Source organism: Nyctibius grandis, chromosome 2 (genome assembly GCF_013368605.1).
Source record: "Nyctibius grandis isolate bNycGra1 chromosome 2, bNycGra1.pri, whole genome shotgun sequence".
In the NCBI taxonomy this organism is placed as follows: domain Eukaryota; kingdom Metazoa; phylum Chordata; class Aves; order Nyctibiiformes; family Nyctibiidae; genus Nyctibius; species Nyctibius grandis.
The window spans coordinates 20,745,986-20,762,767 of record NC_090659.1 but is presented as its reverse complement, the minus strand read 5'-3'; the positions used below and the strand labels follow the sequence as shown (position 1 = coordinate 20,762,767).

Sequence of the window (16,782 nt, the reverse complement as noted above, 5' to 3'; positions counted from 1 at the left end):
AAGATTAGTCAGGAGTAGATGATTCACAGAAACTGAATGCAAAGTACTGAATGAACAGCAGAAATGGTGCTCTGCACCCCAGCACCTAATCACACCACTCTTTGTCTGTGGTTTTCTAAGGTCTTTTTTACTATACACTCGATCCTTCTCAGGGGCTGGTACCCTTCTGTATGTCCATGCAGCACCTAGCATGCTTTGGGAAGTTCTGTATCAACACTAAGCACTGCAGGTAGAACAAACAGCTTCAGCAACTGTTTTTTGAAAGGTTTCTGCTTGAGGCTGATATTTTTCTTCTTTAGTCTCAAGTGTGATGCCTCAGTGTGGAGAAACTTCCTCGTTCTTCTATCCCACAGGAGATTTTTTAGAGGCTCAAATGCCTCTAGAACTTCTCTAGCCTTTGCAATACTCCACAAAACCACAGTAATATTGAAATAAAATGAAAGCAAACATTGAGGCAGGAGGTCGCTGCCAAAGATCTCTCTTCCAGAGAATAGCTGGGGATTTGGGTGGTTCTTCCCCCCTCCAACTTAAAAATTTCCAGACACGTGACATATCTGTCATTGTCATTCTCAACTAGAGTAAGTCCTGTCACCTGTCAGCAATCTAAAAGGGGCTTTTCAAGGCCACGGAGAGGAGTGGATGCTCATCTCCTATAAATTTCTAGTAAAATTAGAAGGCTTTGAAAAACTTTCCCTGGGGGCAAATCAGAGCTCGCACCCACCTCTGTGAAACCAGCAGGTCTCCCAGCTGTTGTGGTGGGAGGTGGCTCTGTGGTGTGACAGCGGTTTCCACAGCCTGGCACATGGAGGGAAACCACCCTGAAGGGTGAAGTAGCTGCTGGTGGAATTTTACAGTTTGCTCTGTAATTTTCCAGCTCCTCATGTTCCAGCACTGAGAGGTATGAGAATACCAGCCTTGTGCGGCTGCTGCCACTGCTGCTGCCGCTGCCAGTGATGAAATTGTCCTTTGGAAAGTCCCCCTTATTTAAGCTACTGACTAATTCTCTCAGCTGCCGGGAGATGACACACCTTTTCACAGTGCTGCATTAGGCTGAGGATTTGCTGGGTCCTGAGTGAGGGAGGGAGATTGAGTCATCTTGGATGCCTTGCTTCAGCGGCAGACTAGGTTAGACTCACGCAGGACCATGTTACAGTCCCTAGTGCTTCTCACACCTTCACCTGAAGCTGCTGGGGCTTGGGGCAATGAGAGAAAGCAAGCAGGGAGAAGAGGCAGAGACAGGCAGTTAAGAGATGTTGGCAAAGGAGGGAAGGAGGCAGACGGCATCTTTCTCCTGAGCACAAAACTACGCGGAGTATTTCTGTGCTCATAGTCCGTTTCCTCTGTTAAGCAAGACACCTCTCTGAATGAACAAGTCTAATCAAGACCATTCCTGCCCTGCGCTCAAAGGAAGGGAAAGTCACACTATAAAAACTGTTTCCCTTTGGAAAGATTAGCAAATCAGACTGGAGGGGGGGCGGGGACGGACAAATCCCAGACTAGAAAAGCCTTTCAAAGCAGTTAAGGATCCGACTCTCTCCTTGTCAGCCTCCGAGTTTGACACCAGTAAACTAATCCCAGCTTTCATTCACCCCATGTCTTCTGCCAGTTGCTGCCTTTGAAGTGCTTACCAGGATGGTGGAGGAATTGCAAAGCTCGATGCTATGCGACTTTTGGGGTATGTTGCGTATGACTGACAGAAATTTTTGCAACTTGAGAAAAAAAAGTCCGGCAACAGCAGTGGCTATTTCACAATTCCTCTTCATCTCGCTGTGCCAAGGATGGGGGGGATTTTCATCAACACAGATAGAGGCTAATTAGCTGCTTGGTACTAAGGGCTGACTCCTGGTCTCCCCTGACAAAATCACTCGTAGTTTGTCCAGGTAATTATATTTTCAAGCAGGCAGCTGTCATTTCTGAGGCGGAGGGGTGAGGGAGGAGAGAGGACGTGCAGGCAGTCCATGTGCAAGCACAGCCCGGCAGGACGGGGAAGGTGGAAAGGCGGGGAGCCTGGCTGAGTCCAAGGCATACCTGCTCCCTCCCGGGCTGCTGCCGGCTCCGCTGCCATCCCTCCTCGCGCCACGGCCTACTGACTCACATCCTGCTGCTCCTTTCTGCAGCTTCCAGGAACATGCTGTATCATACCGAAATTTGGCTACGCAGCACCTCTTGGCTAGGAGCAGGCAGCAGTCTGACCTGCAATGACACACGGAGAACTGTCTCTCTGTGCGCTCCAAGAGCATAAAACAGATTCAGAGGTGCGCAGTGTCCAGCCCAGCACGAGCCACACGCATCCACATAAGCATTTTTCCTCTCAGCTCATAGTGGGACCTGTTATCTGATTTTAATTCAAAGCTTAAAGCTTTTAATATGGCTAAAAAGAATTATTTTCTGATCAGAATATAACATCTTGCAGGGGCTTTCTTTTAAGGCGACTTGGTATGGACTGTTATATTTTTTATATAGAAATGATGCGGTGATAGACATTTATGCTATCATCTCAAGCACCATCCTGAGCTGGTACTATGAATCACCACAACCCCACTGAAACTTGCTGATTCATACCTTCCGAGTGCCCAACATCATCACAGAGTTTTGGAGGGAGAGGAGGGTGTTGTTTTACATTCTAAAGCGTGTGCCCCCTCTGAAAAAGAATCACACAGAAATAGCATCCTAGGACTTCATGTTTGTTATGTCCCAGTGATCTCTGTGTCCTGTGTGCTCAGGATCAGTTTTACAGACAGAAGGCTGTTCTGTGCGAGCTCAGGAGATAGGCTGTGGTTTTGACTGAGGTCCTGGCCCATCCGTCCTGTGCTCTGAGCCCAAAGGGAGCTCTTCTCTTTTTGTACTTGACTATCAATAACAACTTTAGATGCCAAAATGTGCCCTGTGTCACACTAGGACAACTCCACTGCCTGGCAGGTGTGTGTTTGCCCTGCTTAGCCGTGCCACTTCTGCTGAGCAAGGGTATCTTTGGGTCAGGGCGTATACATCTCCTCCTGTGCACTCATGCTCTTGGATACCCGCTGGGCCCAGAGCTGCTCCTAAGAGAGATGCTACTTCTGCGCGGTGCCTGCACGGAGCAGAGCCCCACAGTCAGGCAGCGCTGGCGGCCTCCCGGCTGGGAATGACTAAGAGGCGTTCGCAAAGGTCGCACCAAGGGCTGCGGCGGCTCCGGGAAAATTCGTGCTGCGGCTGGTCATTTTACCAGCGGGCCTGGAAGGCGGCCGGGCCGCTGCGCCGTCCGCCCGGCGCTGGGAGCCCGGCGGCCGCCGGCCGGCCCCGGGGCGCGGAGCGAGGCGCGGAGCCGGGCGCCGGGGGCTGCAGCCGGCACCGGCCGCCGCCTTCCTCGCGGTCTCCGCTGCCACCTACTGACACACCGCTGCCCCCGGCATCGCACCCCACCGCCGTCTGCCTTCCTCGGGGTAGGCTTTTTAATTTTCCACGGCGAAAATGTCTGGAAAAATGCTAAATACGAGGCCCAGAGGGAGCAGCATCAAAGGAGGAGACCGGCTTTTTTTTTTTTCTTTTTCACCGAAGTCTCTAACCAAAGCTTGTTTCATTAAACTGTTAAACATTATGCAACATTTGTACAGCTTCATTACAACTTTTTAAAACAAGCCGAACGCAACCTTTTCGTGGCAATAAAACATGACGAGGCATGAAAGATGGTTCAATACTTTCTGCTTAATAGCTTGTTAGGCATGGGGCTGGAGGCTGAGAGCTCGTGACTACACAGCAAGGTGTGAATTATTGCACCATAATTCTCGCCCTGGAGTGTTTTATTGCAATTAATAACTGTTTTCATGTTTTAAATACAGTTTCTCACACCATAAAAAGCAGAAATGGAAAGTACTTGCTAATGGGAGAAATACTGGGAGGACTGGGCACAGATCAACAACTGGAGAGACTTCCTTGGTTTTGTGCTATTTTGATCTGCTTTTAAATGATTTTAGGATCCTGTTTGGCTTTAAAACTGTGTAGGCCCAAAGCCCTGTTATTTCCCTTCGTTGAAGTAGCTCTCCCTGCAAATCTCTTCACAGATACACTGAGTTGGGAAGCAACTCCCATTTATTTGCAGCGTATTTGCACCAAATTAACTTCAGCCACACGAACCCACACATTCAGTTCCCCCACGCCAAGCTACTAGCTCCTGAGAAGTGCACCTCGTTATTTTGAAAGCAGAAAAGAGATAGGTTCAGAAAGAGTCTGTTGCCTTTTTTGAGTAGCTAAGCTCTGTGGCAAATTTGGATCGGTTCCAGTTTAATTTTGGGTAACCTGAAAGCTGAAGAAAAGCAGATATCACAAAAATAAAATGCTATTTGAGGCCCCTAATCCAGCTCCTACTGAAGCTTCTGGAAATGCAAACCTTGCCTTTACCGGAAGCTGAATCTGCCTCTTGATACTGAAATGCTGCCATAAAAATGCTATTACAGTAATATTTTCCTCCACTTGTTATTAAACAACTGTGAAGATGATGCCTGGGGTTAGTCAACACAACCTGCTTTAATATGTGTATATCATATAATGCGCTGTATTAACATCACTGGATAGATTGCGACTTGTTAACGAGTCTGATGTCAAAAAGCCAGTCTTTAAGAGCAAATACAGCGATTGGGCATACAAGTACCAAGACAGAAAATTGATTGGTAGTTTGAGTTTTCACTTAAGAAAGACTTAATGGGATAAGGAGATTAATAATGAGCGTCTCTCGGGCTGTCTGTCACTGGTTCAAGTACCCCAGAGGTCAGTAATAACAGCAAATGGATGAGGCAGGTCAAATACCTTCGTAGTCTCTTTCTAGATGTTACTAGACACATACTGGGTCCATTATCTGGCTTCTAGTCAGGACACAGCACAAAGCTAATTCTAGTAGCACTAAAAGAAAGAAACCATATTTCAGTTTAGTTTTGTCAGTGTTTAGTAAATCCGTGACAAGGTCTTGCTTTGTCTTCTGCCGCTGCGGCAGCTGCTACATCTTTTTCTGCATCTTCTTACTGTTGTTCATGTGTTTATTGCACTTGGGGCTGTTTTATGGACGAGGATCCCATGCATGCTGGGCAAGGTACAGGACAAAACTATGTCTCTTGCCATGAAGAGCCAGCAATGTAAGAAACAGGATAAAAGTGGCAGATGGATGCATGCAATGCAGTTTGTAACGTGAGAGAACAGACAGTACATTCTCTCCTTTCAGCCTGAAAAACAAGGATGGGTGGCAGCACCCCCTTCACACACACCCAGATCGCTCTGAAGACAGACTTTTCCCCTCTTCTCTGCATTGCTAAGACCTAAGGACAGAGCACCTGAAAGCAGGGGATAAAACATTTCCAGCCAAAGGGGTTCAGTGGCTCCTGCAGTGACAGTGTTGAAGAGAGCCCTTGAGAGAGAGGTGACCAAGGGGAGGCTCTGTCACCTGTGGCATCAGCCTTGGCAGAGCACATCGAGGGCTCCCAGGCAGGAGGACTAGCCGAGGGACTTTCCATCCCTGGGCTGACGATCCCTCCAACGCACATATCATGATTCTAGTACTCGGCTGCATTGCTGAACTGAAATCAATGGGATTGCGTGCTGAAATAAGGGAGTAATGATTTAATTAACCCCATTTTAGAACTGAAACGCACAGTGTCATACCATTATAACGCTTGCTCTACCAATGCTTTGTGGTATTTATTCTAATGCTACCTCTGGAGACTGAATTCCCTCATCTGTCTCCCTGTCATCTTTAATAAACACGGACCATACATTAACAGTGAGATGACGTTGTAATTCAGAATAAGACAGGCTTTGTGCCTATGTCTTTTTGTTTGTTTCTACTGAAGTCCATTTAATCCAATTGGATGTTGCTTTTAAAACAGTATGAGTCAACTGAATTTATTTTTAAGGAAGTGTGCCTGAAAAAAAATAAATATTAATATTATCTGAATTTGAATGTTACTCTGCACAAAAATCTTTACAAGACTTCAGTTTATTCTGCAAGTGACTTCACTAGTTATTTTTTAGAAGCTTGGAGTTTTGTATAAATCTTTCCTTCTAAACAGATGAAACAAACAAAATGTAAAACTCATCTCCATAAAGCACAACAAAATAATAATTTCCAGATGGGCTTTCTGATGGAAGATCAAAGTCCTTCATCTCAAACTTGGGAAATTTCCCTTCCATTCTGATATCAGTTTTATCTGAATGCAGTTCATCCAACATTTTCTCTTTTCAGAAAGGCAATTAGCTCGATGAAGCTGCAGGAGAATGCTCTTAGAGCTTAAGAAAATAGAAAAGATTTTACTAAAAATAGTAAAAAAATTTCTGGGTAGGTAAGGGGGGAGGAATCTTTCTCACTTTGGTTTATGCAAAAATTAGACATTTCTATACACTGAAAAATGCCAGCTTCATATGCAAAGATGAAATAAGCAGAAAGGAGTTGTTTCTGCATTGGTGCAACTGGTTTGGACAAGCTCCCTGCCATGCATCTTCGATTTCAAACGTCAGCCAAACCGGTCATGTGGCCAGAAAATAATAGGTTAGTGTTTTTCCATAAATGTTTTACGCACCTGAGCATTTTGAGATTTTGCTTCCAAGAAGCAGCAGTTTCTACAGAAAGCCTATACCCGTAGGGTGTCTGCATTTTCAGCTTAGCAGTGCCATACAGTTTGTGTAAGACTTTCTGTTTCTGAAGTTCAGCCACCACTAGTAGATGTACCCATCGCTCTGAATTGTATTGCTGTATTTTAGTGTATACAAAATAGATGTACAAAATACCTGTTAATTTCATTAAGCCTGGGATTTTCAAAAGATTGAGGAAGTCAAATTCCCCAGTCCTATTCCTCCATTTCAGAGTCTGCCTTCTGGAGGACACTAGTTTCACTCTTCATCTCTGTCTCTCACACATTTTCATCTTATTTTTCTCTCTCTACTTACATGCTTGCACCGAAACATTCACAGTTCAGTATTTTTGTCTCCTTGGTGCCATGCAAGACATGCCTTTTTGGCTGAAAGGGCTGTGAACACACAGCGCGAAATACTAATGCATCTCAGCAATGAATAGTCTTTCACCTTGGAAAGCTTAATCTGCTTTTCCTTGACCGCTTCTCCCTGCCCACCATCAATGTGAAATATCAAAAGCTTCACAAGAAAAAAATCAACCAATCAAAACTCACAGATGCACAAATAATACTTTAGAAGGCAATTCATTTGAAGGTCTCTTGACAAAGGGGATTATGGAACTGAAATGTAATTATCTTGGCATTTAAGTTTTTATTTCCGCCATGAGGTTTGGTTCACATATTTGATTGCAAAGTTTTATCATTCAAAAAGCCTATAGGTCTCTTTTTCATTGCAGACACAAGGCAAGTACAGCCATCTCCACCATGGTCCTATGACCAGTCCTACCAGTACCTGGGCTCCATTGCCACCCCCTCCGTGCACCCCGCCACGCCAATATCACCCGGCAGGGCTAGCGGCATGACATCCCTCACCGCAGAGCTTTCCAGCCGGCTGTCAAGTAAGTACCTAAAAGTTAGTCCTCCCACACCAGGCCTCACCAAAGCCTCCAGGCTGAGTCCAATACAAACCGGTTGCAACGTCCCAGGGTGCTGCCACAGCTTCTCTCCAGTTACAGTGAAGCCTATTGCGGGCCCTCTGCAGCAAGCCTTCTCCAACGCTTTGCTGGGATTTGTGCACAGAGTAAAGAAACATGGTATGGGGCCCAACATATCGTTGTCAAAAAAGAAAAAAAAAAAAAAGAGGAGAAACCAGCACTTTGAAGATGTATGGAACTATAAAAATAGTTTGGAGTGCTGAAGAGCTATCGTAGCTGCCAAGAAATGAATGCCACAGATATTTCAGTTCTGTTTCCTTCCCTCACTCTAAATTCAGACCAGAGCACAGCAGGTTATGGGTGGACACACTGACTGCAGGATGGTGGGGTTTGACATTTTAAGTGTTGTGCTGGATTGTCTTGTTACATCTTCGTCAAATTGTACTGCAGAGCTTTACAAGCCAACATAAAAATATAGTGTGGAAGTGAAAGCTACACCCCTGGTTTCCACCATACTCAACTGACCATCTGCCGACATATTGAACCAATATGTGTGTTCAATAGCAGGAATTTTCTTAAAATGAATGACAGCCATATAATTCAAATTTGCACACGGCTTTTTCAAAAATATCTTATTTGGCTGCACATACTGCTCTCATTGGAATACTCAGGGCTTCTTCTAAGATCAGAGAGAATCACTTGAACGTGCTCCAGCCTGTCTTATTGTTGTCATATAGAGCCTTCTTTGAAAGAGTCACAGAGTTGATGCCCACCAAAAGTAAATTATTTGTTAGGTCTTATAGATACCTTAGAGATAACTGAAAATACGGGAAGTCTTTCAGAAGGAAAAAGAAGGAAATTTCTTGTTTTAAAAAAAGGCTATAAAAATTCTCATTCTTCCTTGACACACTCTTCCTTTAAAATGCAAAGACTCCTTTTTACTTTCTCCCTTCTGTTTCCCTCCCTTTGCACTCCTTTCCACTGGCAAAATGCAGAAACAGAGAAAATGGAGAAGGATGAAAAAAGGTCTTCTTCATAGCAACCAGAAAATTTCAAGTAAAACTTATTATTTCATCAAGTTTTTTACTTAGAAAAGTAATTTTTCTGGACAGAATTGTTTTATATATTTACCAGCTATTTTGATTTTCAAACCCTATACAGGGATGCCTGATGCATGTGTACTTGTAGGTGTGGATATATAAATCAGACCAAATGGAAACGTTAGTCACATTTTACCTTTACCAGTGTGGCGGCTGAGGTTGCACTCAAATGAGTGAATACACTCAGTATTGAAATGAGGTATTTATTGCATTGCCGTAGTGCCCAAATGTCATCATTGTGTACCAGGGCCCTTATTGTGCTGTGCACGGTATGAGCACCGAAGGCTTCCATAGTGGCTGGCCCCAGGACTGCACGCCTAACAGAAGATAGCATGGAGTATGTATGGAGTGGAGTAACCGCAGCGTGTATGCGTGGAGCAACCGCACGCTGTGTTTCTTTTGTGGCACATGGTGAGCATCGAGGTAGAGCACCAGCACTATCGCTTGCCAGTGCTTTTTGTGCCTGTGGTCAAAAAGTGATTTACCTTGGGGCAGGCATAGTTTCTCCATGATTTGTGAAGAAACCTAGAAGAGCTTTGTTTACATGTCAGCATTCTTTCTTTCCTGTCTTAATTCTGTACATGGGGGCTCATCTCTACACATCTTCAGTGTTTTTTATAATGCTTCTGAAATGTTACTTCTATATTAAATGTCATTCAGTATCCTCAGAAAAATCTTTCACAATATTTTCTCCCCAGTCCCATTACTGTCACACACACTTGCTGTCTATCTAAGAAATTTCTCCTTGTCAGAACAAAGAGAAAATTTGAGGGTTTTTTTATGCCCTACAATCTAAAGACGTGGTGCCTCAAAAGAAAAAGCAAGGATATGGGACATACTTGAAACACCTTGACATTAAGTCGTCTTATTCTGCTTTTTGCCAAACTGGGCAGAAGAAACCCTCATCTGATAAGTGATGTGTCCAGGCAGTTTCAGTAAGTTTGATTTCTTTCTCAGGAATGAGGTGTGGAAGTACCATTTAAAATCTGGCAGGTTGTCAGATGCCACCTTCAACCTTAGCTACTCTGAAGCTCCTGCCATTCCATACCATAGTGTATCTTGCCATGTTAAATCTAAAGGTGCTGGGGTCTAGGGGAAGGAAATGTGTTCAGGGGTCCCATTCATCTTCCAGAAAAAAAATGGAAGGCAAACTCAAAAAGGAAGCATACAGCATGCATCAGAGCTTTTCTAAGAAATTTATAGAAATTCATCAAAGTGTGCTGGCTGTGGTGTTGACGAGCTTTCAGACCTTGGCGCTGGAGTGTGTCTGCTCTAGTTTTAAATCCAGTCAGAGCCAAGAGCTTTGTTTTCTCTCTGCTTCTTCTCATGAGTATTTCCTTCAGCGCATGGCTCCTCTTCTGCAGACTCCACGCCTTGTCTGACAGAAGAAGTTGTCTTCTGGAAAGATTTTTTCTTAATTATTATTGTTGTTATTTTAATCATGCACTGCTGCCAACTCTAGGGACTGACACCTTCCATTAATCTGAGTCATGATGAAGATCCTTCCTAAAGTGGCCATTATCTGCTCCGCTTGTTTAATTCTTGCACACCAGGGAAGGAGACGATGGGACCGGGCATACTTCCACTGATGTCAGACAAAGCAGAGCAGAATTTGACTGTCCTATAAAACATTTCACTTAGCAGGATGAGAAAGGCTTCTAGCAGACATGAAAGGAAGAAAAAAGGCCACCCCCAAATATATCATTCTGCTTTAAAAAGGCAGTACTATTGTTGTCCTTTTTAACATACTCATTAGAGCCAAGATTTTCAGAAGCTGGTAACAATTATATAGACATTATATGAGGACCCAGATACAAAGACCTTAAGTGAACCTGATTTATCTTTACTTTGGTAGTGTTGAGAGTCAATGGGGAACTGTACTGCGAAGTGCTGACAGCTGGGCTGAGCCTGTGTGCGTAAATCCCGCCTGTGCAGGTTTGTGTACACGAAGGACAATCTCTGCACCATGGAGCTTCTCATTTGAGTCAGCAAATAAAACTGGGACCAAGGAGAGACTATGCAGAAGCTGGACAATTTATATTTAGGCCCCATCAGTGTCCCTGGTGAGTCAAGTGATGCTGGGCAAGGAGCTTGAGATCTGTGTCCCTGTTCCCCACCCACACACCTGCTGAGGACAAGGGCACTCTGGAACTGTAAATAATGGCATGTGCTGGAAGGTCTCTAAGAGCAAACACATACACATACAGAACAGGGCGAGAGCTTGGCCTCCTCTTTAATTGCTGCTTTACTGAAATTAATCCAAAACATCCAGATCCACGAGCACTACAGTGACTGCATTGGAGAGCAGGTAAGGGATAGCTCTGTTCTGGCAGTACCAGCACAGCTTCAGTTAACCGTAGACCAGAGTTTGGGTGTTGGTTATGGCCACAAACAGGAGAAGCTCCGTTCTGTTTGTTCAACAGTTCTCTGTCTCCCTTCCCCACCACCCAGGTGCTCCTGAGTTGACTGCGTTCAGTGACCCCCGGGTGGGAATCGACCGCTCCTTCTCCACGCTCCCCTCCATCTCCGACCCTCGGATGCACTACCCGGGAGCGTTCACCTACACGCCAACGCCCGTCAGTTCAGGGATAGGAATCGGTATGTCTGCCATGTCCACGGCCACAAGATACCACACTTACCTCCCGCCTCCCTACCCTGGCTCGTCGCAGGCCCAAGGCAGCCCGTTCCAGACCAGCTCGCCCTCCTACCACCTCTACTACGGAACCTCCGCCGGCTCCTATCAGTTCTCCATGATCTCGGGGGGAGACCGGTCCCCTCCACGCATCCACCCCCCATGCACCAATGCCTCCACGGGATCGACGCTCCTCAACCCCAACCTCCCCAACCAAAGCGATGTGGTCGAGGCAGAAGGGAGCCACAGCAACTCCCCCACTAACATGGCGACCACAGCGAGGCTAGAGGAAGCAGTGTGGCGACCATACTGAATAAATTTTAAGTAGTTATGGGCCAGGACTAACGTGCTTTCCATTTCCTGGTGCCCATAGGTATCCCATAAACACCTGTCTTGCTTATGGGCCCTGCCATGTTCATACATCACTTTGAGAAGGAAACCCTCCAGAAGCCAGCGCTCCCAGGAGCGGTGGTATGTATCAGCCAGCTCCTGGTGAAGCGACGTCGCTCCAGCAAAGCATCCCTCACGGTGGGGCTGAGCTTCTGGAAAGGAGGATACCCGAGTTGGTGGTCCAGAGGTAGCGAGGGTGGGTAGAAAAGTACCCCGTCTGTTTCCAGGCCTGTGGCTTTCTAACGTGCCTGGGCTTGAAGGTCTCCACAGCCCTAAAGAGAGTTTCGGTTCACTTCTATTTTTAAGACTTAAAACGTAAAAAAATCTTAGTGAGTTTACTGCATCTTATGGACATACTAACTGTAAGGAAGTATAGGAAGATTCCCAGAGGGAAACTGTGAATGCTTCTGTTTTAGCAATGCTGTGAATGAGAGGTTTTATATGTTGAACTTCATTCTTTCTTTTTTTTTTTTAACCATGTTGTATATTCCAAAGAATATGGAATTTTTTTATTGCTGGAGTTTTTTTTGTTTTGTTTTGGGGTTGTTGTTTTGGGTTTTTTTTTTTAGGATGCAGCTCATCCTGCTTTGCATCTAATTTGTTTTATTTCTCTTGGCACCTTATAAATTGCAAAAAAAAAAGATTTTACTCTTTTTTTTTGTTTTAATCATGCTTGCTTCTTTCTTGCTTTGTCAACTGAAAGAATCAGCCCCTTTTTCAATGAGTTAATTTAACTTTTTTCTCTTGGACTTTTTTTTTTTTTAATACAACGGCTACAGCCTTGGGTCATTTTCAACTACTGTACTATTTTGATGAGTTCATTGATATTTATGCTTGATATTTAGACTTTTCTTATTTGTTGATACTATTATTATTTAAATATGCCTATATTAAAAAAGATCAGCAGTTGCCTTTTTTGGTAGCAGCCAAAGTCAAATTTATCACATTGAAAAAGGCTAGAATAACGATGGGTAAAGTGACCTCCTAATTACCTAGAAATATTGTTTACAATTATCTCACTCTCATTTTACTCAGCTAACTGGGCTCAGATCCTCAAAGGCATTTAGGTGCCCAACTCCCACTGAAATGATTTAGGCACCAAAATCCCTGTGAATTTCTGTGCCTTCCCACCCAGTGGCGTCATCTCTCCCTACTCCTTCCTTGCTTTTCCTTTGTCACCAGTGGTGACCCTCAGGATCAGTAATCAGGATGTACATATTTCATAAGGCAGACTCAATATTCCCTAGCTAAATACATCCCCATATGACCCCATTCTGCTCCTGAGCTTGCCTGGGCTTCCTAACAGCGCCGGTGGAGGCCTCCCAGTCTTTCAAAAGTGAAAGCCAACACACAATTAGCATGGCAAGAGTGAAGTCCTGGCCCTGATGGAACAGATGTGAGATTTGCTCCTGGCTCAGCGAAGCCAAGATTTCTGCGCAGTACAACAGCCACGTTCCAGTGCGCTGGAAAATAGATCAGTTCATGCATCACAAAGTAACTTGAACTCAACAGGGTTGTCAAGCTCATCTGGAAAGCAGGCTAGCAAAGAAGGGGCCTTAATGGTTCCTCCGTCACCATCTTCTGAGGGAAGAGGAAGGGTATTTAAAACTGGTGCACACAATATTCTGTCCTGTAGCAAATATGCAAGGCTTATACTAACAGCATGTTAGTACAGAGTCATCATCATTGCCCATCGTTACAGCACAAATATATCAGATGTCACTGTAAAGTTTATGGCACTATTTTATTTGAGGGTTTGGTCTGAGTGCAGTTGTTGTACTACTCATTAATTACAAACTGCTGATGTTGACATGTGTGCGTTCCAAATTAGCTGATTATTATTTAATGTACCTCTTAAATGAGTGAAACAATTGCAGGTCAACTCAGAGAGTATTTGAAAGCAGGACTTCAGATCAGTGTTTGATGTTTAAAAAAACCTAAAAGGATTGAAATTAAAAAGATCCTTGGCTGCAGGCAGCAAAACAGCTGGACTTATTTAAAACCATTTGTTTTTCAAGTTTTCTTTTTTTTTGTATGATTTTGCTTCTTTGTTTAAGTCAGATGCAGTAGCACTTTGGTATTGAAAAGTTACAAATTGAAGAATTAAATTGTCAATAAGGTCATTTTTGTGCAGAAAATAGGAAGTGTTTCAAGAGATCTCAGCAAAAGTTCAAAATGGTTCTGTTAAAATACATGCATGGCCTTGTGCTTTTCATTTAGCATATTTGTTATCATTTTCTAGAGTATGTTCCAAACAAAAAAGGCAGAAAACATCAAGATTATATCAGAACAGTTAAAAATACGTTTTGGAAGTACAGAGACCTTGCTGAATATGGAAATACAGAGACCCTACCTGTTGTGACATTACATAGTTGGAATCTCACCTCTTCAGTAGCCTAAAAAAAGTCCTTCATCACTAAACAGTAGCTCTGTTGCAGAATCCATCTTAACACATTCTCTGTTGCTGTGCAATTAAAATAATCATTTACTGCAGCTCTCACATCTGCCTTGTGACTGGACCACCCAAGTGCATAGGACTGTGAGAGTGAACCCAGAAGGGAGGGAGAGGAGAGGACCTCAGAGGAGATGCCTCACCATGGAGGACAAAGCTGCTGTGGCCGGGTGACTTCAGCCCAGTGGCAGAAGTGAAGTTGATGTGGCTAGTACACTTCAAGGCCTGTCTGTCAGCACAGACTGCTTTTTGTTAAAGCCCTTTGCCCCTTTTAGCCTGTAGTTTGTACTATGCACTTTTGAAACGAGAAGATCAGGGATTTACAAGAATGGGGAGCTGGCATCTGTCAGCCTGGAGATTAGACCTAACATTGAACATTTCTTATGTTTACAAATCTACTTTCTTTACATTTGTCCTAAAGGTGAAGTTTAATTTTATGCTCCCTGATGTGAACAGGATGAGAAATTGCAGAACTGGTCACCCCACTTACCCCATGTCTTTACTGACACATAACAAAACCCTGGGATTTCCCATTGTCTCACATGTGATAATTGCCAGCAGTGAAACTTTTGAGTCTAACCTCTCTGTGTACGTCAAGCACAGCACACAGCAGCACCTTCTTTACGGAGGAAAAGCTAAGTTCATTACCCTTTGCAATTAGTCTGTTTAATCACTGTGGGTTTCAGTCTATTCACACAAGTGCTTATGAGAAACCACAGTTCACTCAAATCTATATTTTTGTAGCCATCCCCTGTCCCACTAAGGACAGCAAAGATCTTCAAGGCTGTAAAAATGCTCATGTCATACCTTAATAGGACTTAGCAGGCAGAAAGAGGACAGTTGGATAAAATTTTCCCCATTCACATGTCTGCAAATTATAGTATATAAGTATATATTTTTATATATATAATATATATATTTATATAGTTTTATCATCCCAGTAGCTGAATGGAATCAAAAAAGAACTATTGTGCTTCTGTTTGCAAGTCGCAGTTGGCAGAGTGCCTTAGATACCTTCCCCTACTGAAGTACAGCTAATGGCAGTCCTTAACTATCAGCTTGTGTGTTCCTTTCACAAGACACAACTCGTTGTCCAGATGCAGCCGGATCAAACAACTTCAAAGCAAATATAGGGCCTGGCTCTCATTTGCTCTAAGGCCCATTACTTTGCTCTCAAACAACATTTATGCTCACTTCAAGAGTTCTTGCTACACTTCCAGGGCGATGTACAGGAGCTTTAGTGCAAGGGGGAGGCAGATGCAGAGTGCATCCCTGCTACGAAGGATCTGATTTGTAGAATTATGTCAAATTATCTGCTGGAAAGGAGAAAACCCATTTCCTCCAAATGGCCCTCAGTCTTTGTCAGAGTGTTCCAAATTGCCTGCACTCTTGAAACATTCATTACTGCTTTTCTGGGTGACCTTTTCTTTGGTGTATTTGAAGATTCAGGAGAAGTGGATCATTCTTCTATTTGAGCAAAACACTTGCTTGTTTTCCTGCATCATAACATTTTCGTATTTTACTTTTGTTAACCTTGCTTGGTCAGTACCGATCACTTGGCATTTTTCTCCTTGTCCTAAAAGGGTTGCATCAACAGAGTTACTTGTATTTATGTATGTAAATAGATTTCAAAAGCTTCATAGCAAAATATTTAGTGCTTGTAATTACTCTGCTTTTTTTCATTTTTCTGTGTTTTTAATGAACTTACCTTTGTGTTTGCTGAAATACTGTAGTGAGACTTATTTCTTTCCAAATTAATTATTTTAGGCTTCAAGATTAACTACATTTTATTCACTTTTGTAAACAGTTATAGCATGGTCTCTATTCAACACACTTCACTTTTTTGTGGTAGGGGAGAAATGAATGTGCAAAAATCTGTGGGTTATTTGTGGTATTCTGGGTTTGACAATTACATCTTTCTTTAAAACAAAAACTAAACTTTCAGTTTGAGGTGGTTGCATGGTGAGTCCGAGGGGAGGACACAGCAGGAGACGCACTTCTATCAGAATGGCATCAGAGTGTACTTGTTCAGCATTTACTGGCTATGTTTACAAAACAGATGCTGCAGCATCCTGCAACAGTCACATTTTCCCTTGACACTGTCATGCTGAACATTTCCAGAAGGGGAAACTACCAGGTTCTGAAAGTTTGGGTTTTTTTTGTTTTTGATTGCAGGGGATTTTTCTTTGGGGGAAGGGTGGGAGGGGAGGGGGGGGCTGCTGTTTTTTGGAACCAGATAGGAAAGGAGAATAGAGTAGATTTTTCCCCCGCTACAGGAAGTCTCTAGATACCACGTCAGAGTAGACTCTCGCTGTTCATAGGGATGGCTGTGTCCAGCGCCATGGGAGAATTCATTACAACTAGCATGCAGAGCAGCTGGACTGCTGCGTTAGTTCTAATGAAGACTTTCTTTCTTTCTTTCTTTGTACCACAATTTCCTCTGTAAATTCAATATCATAATTAATGTGAATGACAAATAAAACGTTTGACAAGTATGCACATTGGCCTGGCGCATTCTTTCATCAGGGAGAAAACAACTCTCTCAGCGAAAAAGTAACCATCAGAAAAAGGATATTGAGCGTGTTATCACCCACATCAAAAATATGGTTCCATACCTTTTTCTTTTACTGATTTCTTTCTTTTTTTTAACAAAAAACGGCATTTTCCTGCTATGGAATGG

General features: G+C 43.6%; 1 protein-coding gene across 2 annotated transcripts in view; it reads left to right on the top strand.

The window, feature by feature from the left end:
* RUNX1 (RUNX family transcription factor 1) overlaps positions 1-11,573 on the top strand; it is a 174,558-nt gene extending 162,985 nt beyond the window's left edge. The window contains exons 7-8 of one of the 2 annotated variants that reach the window (XM_068425022.1): positions 7,331-7,492; positions 11,080-11,573. In XM_068425022.1, the coding sequence (XP_068281123.1) occupies positions 7,331-7,492; positions 11,080-11,573 (656 nt within the window). Of the gene's footprint in view, positions 1-7,312; positions 7,493-11,079 lie in introns of both variants that reach the window. The other variant, XM_068425023.1, reaches the window with a different exon arrangement.
* The last annotated feature ends 5,209 nt before the right edge of the window (positions 11,574-16,782 follow it).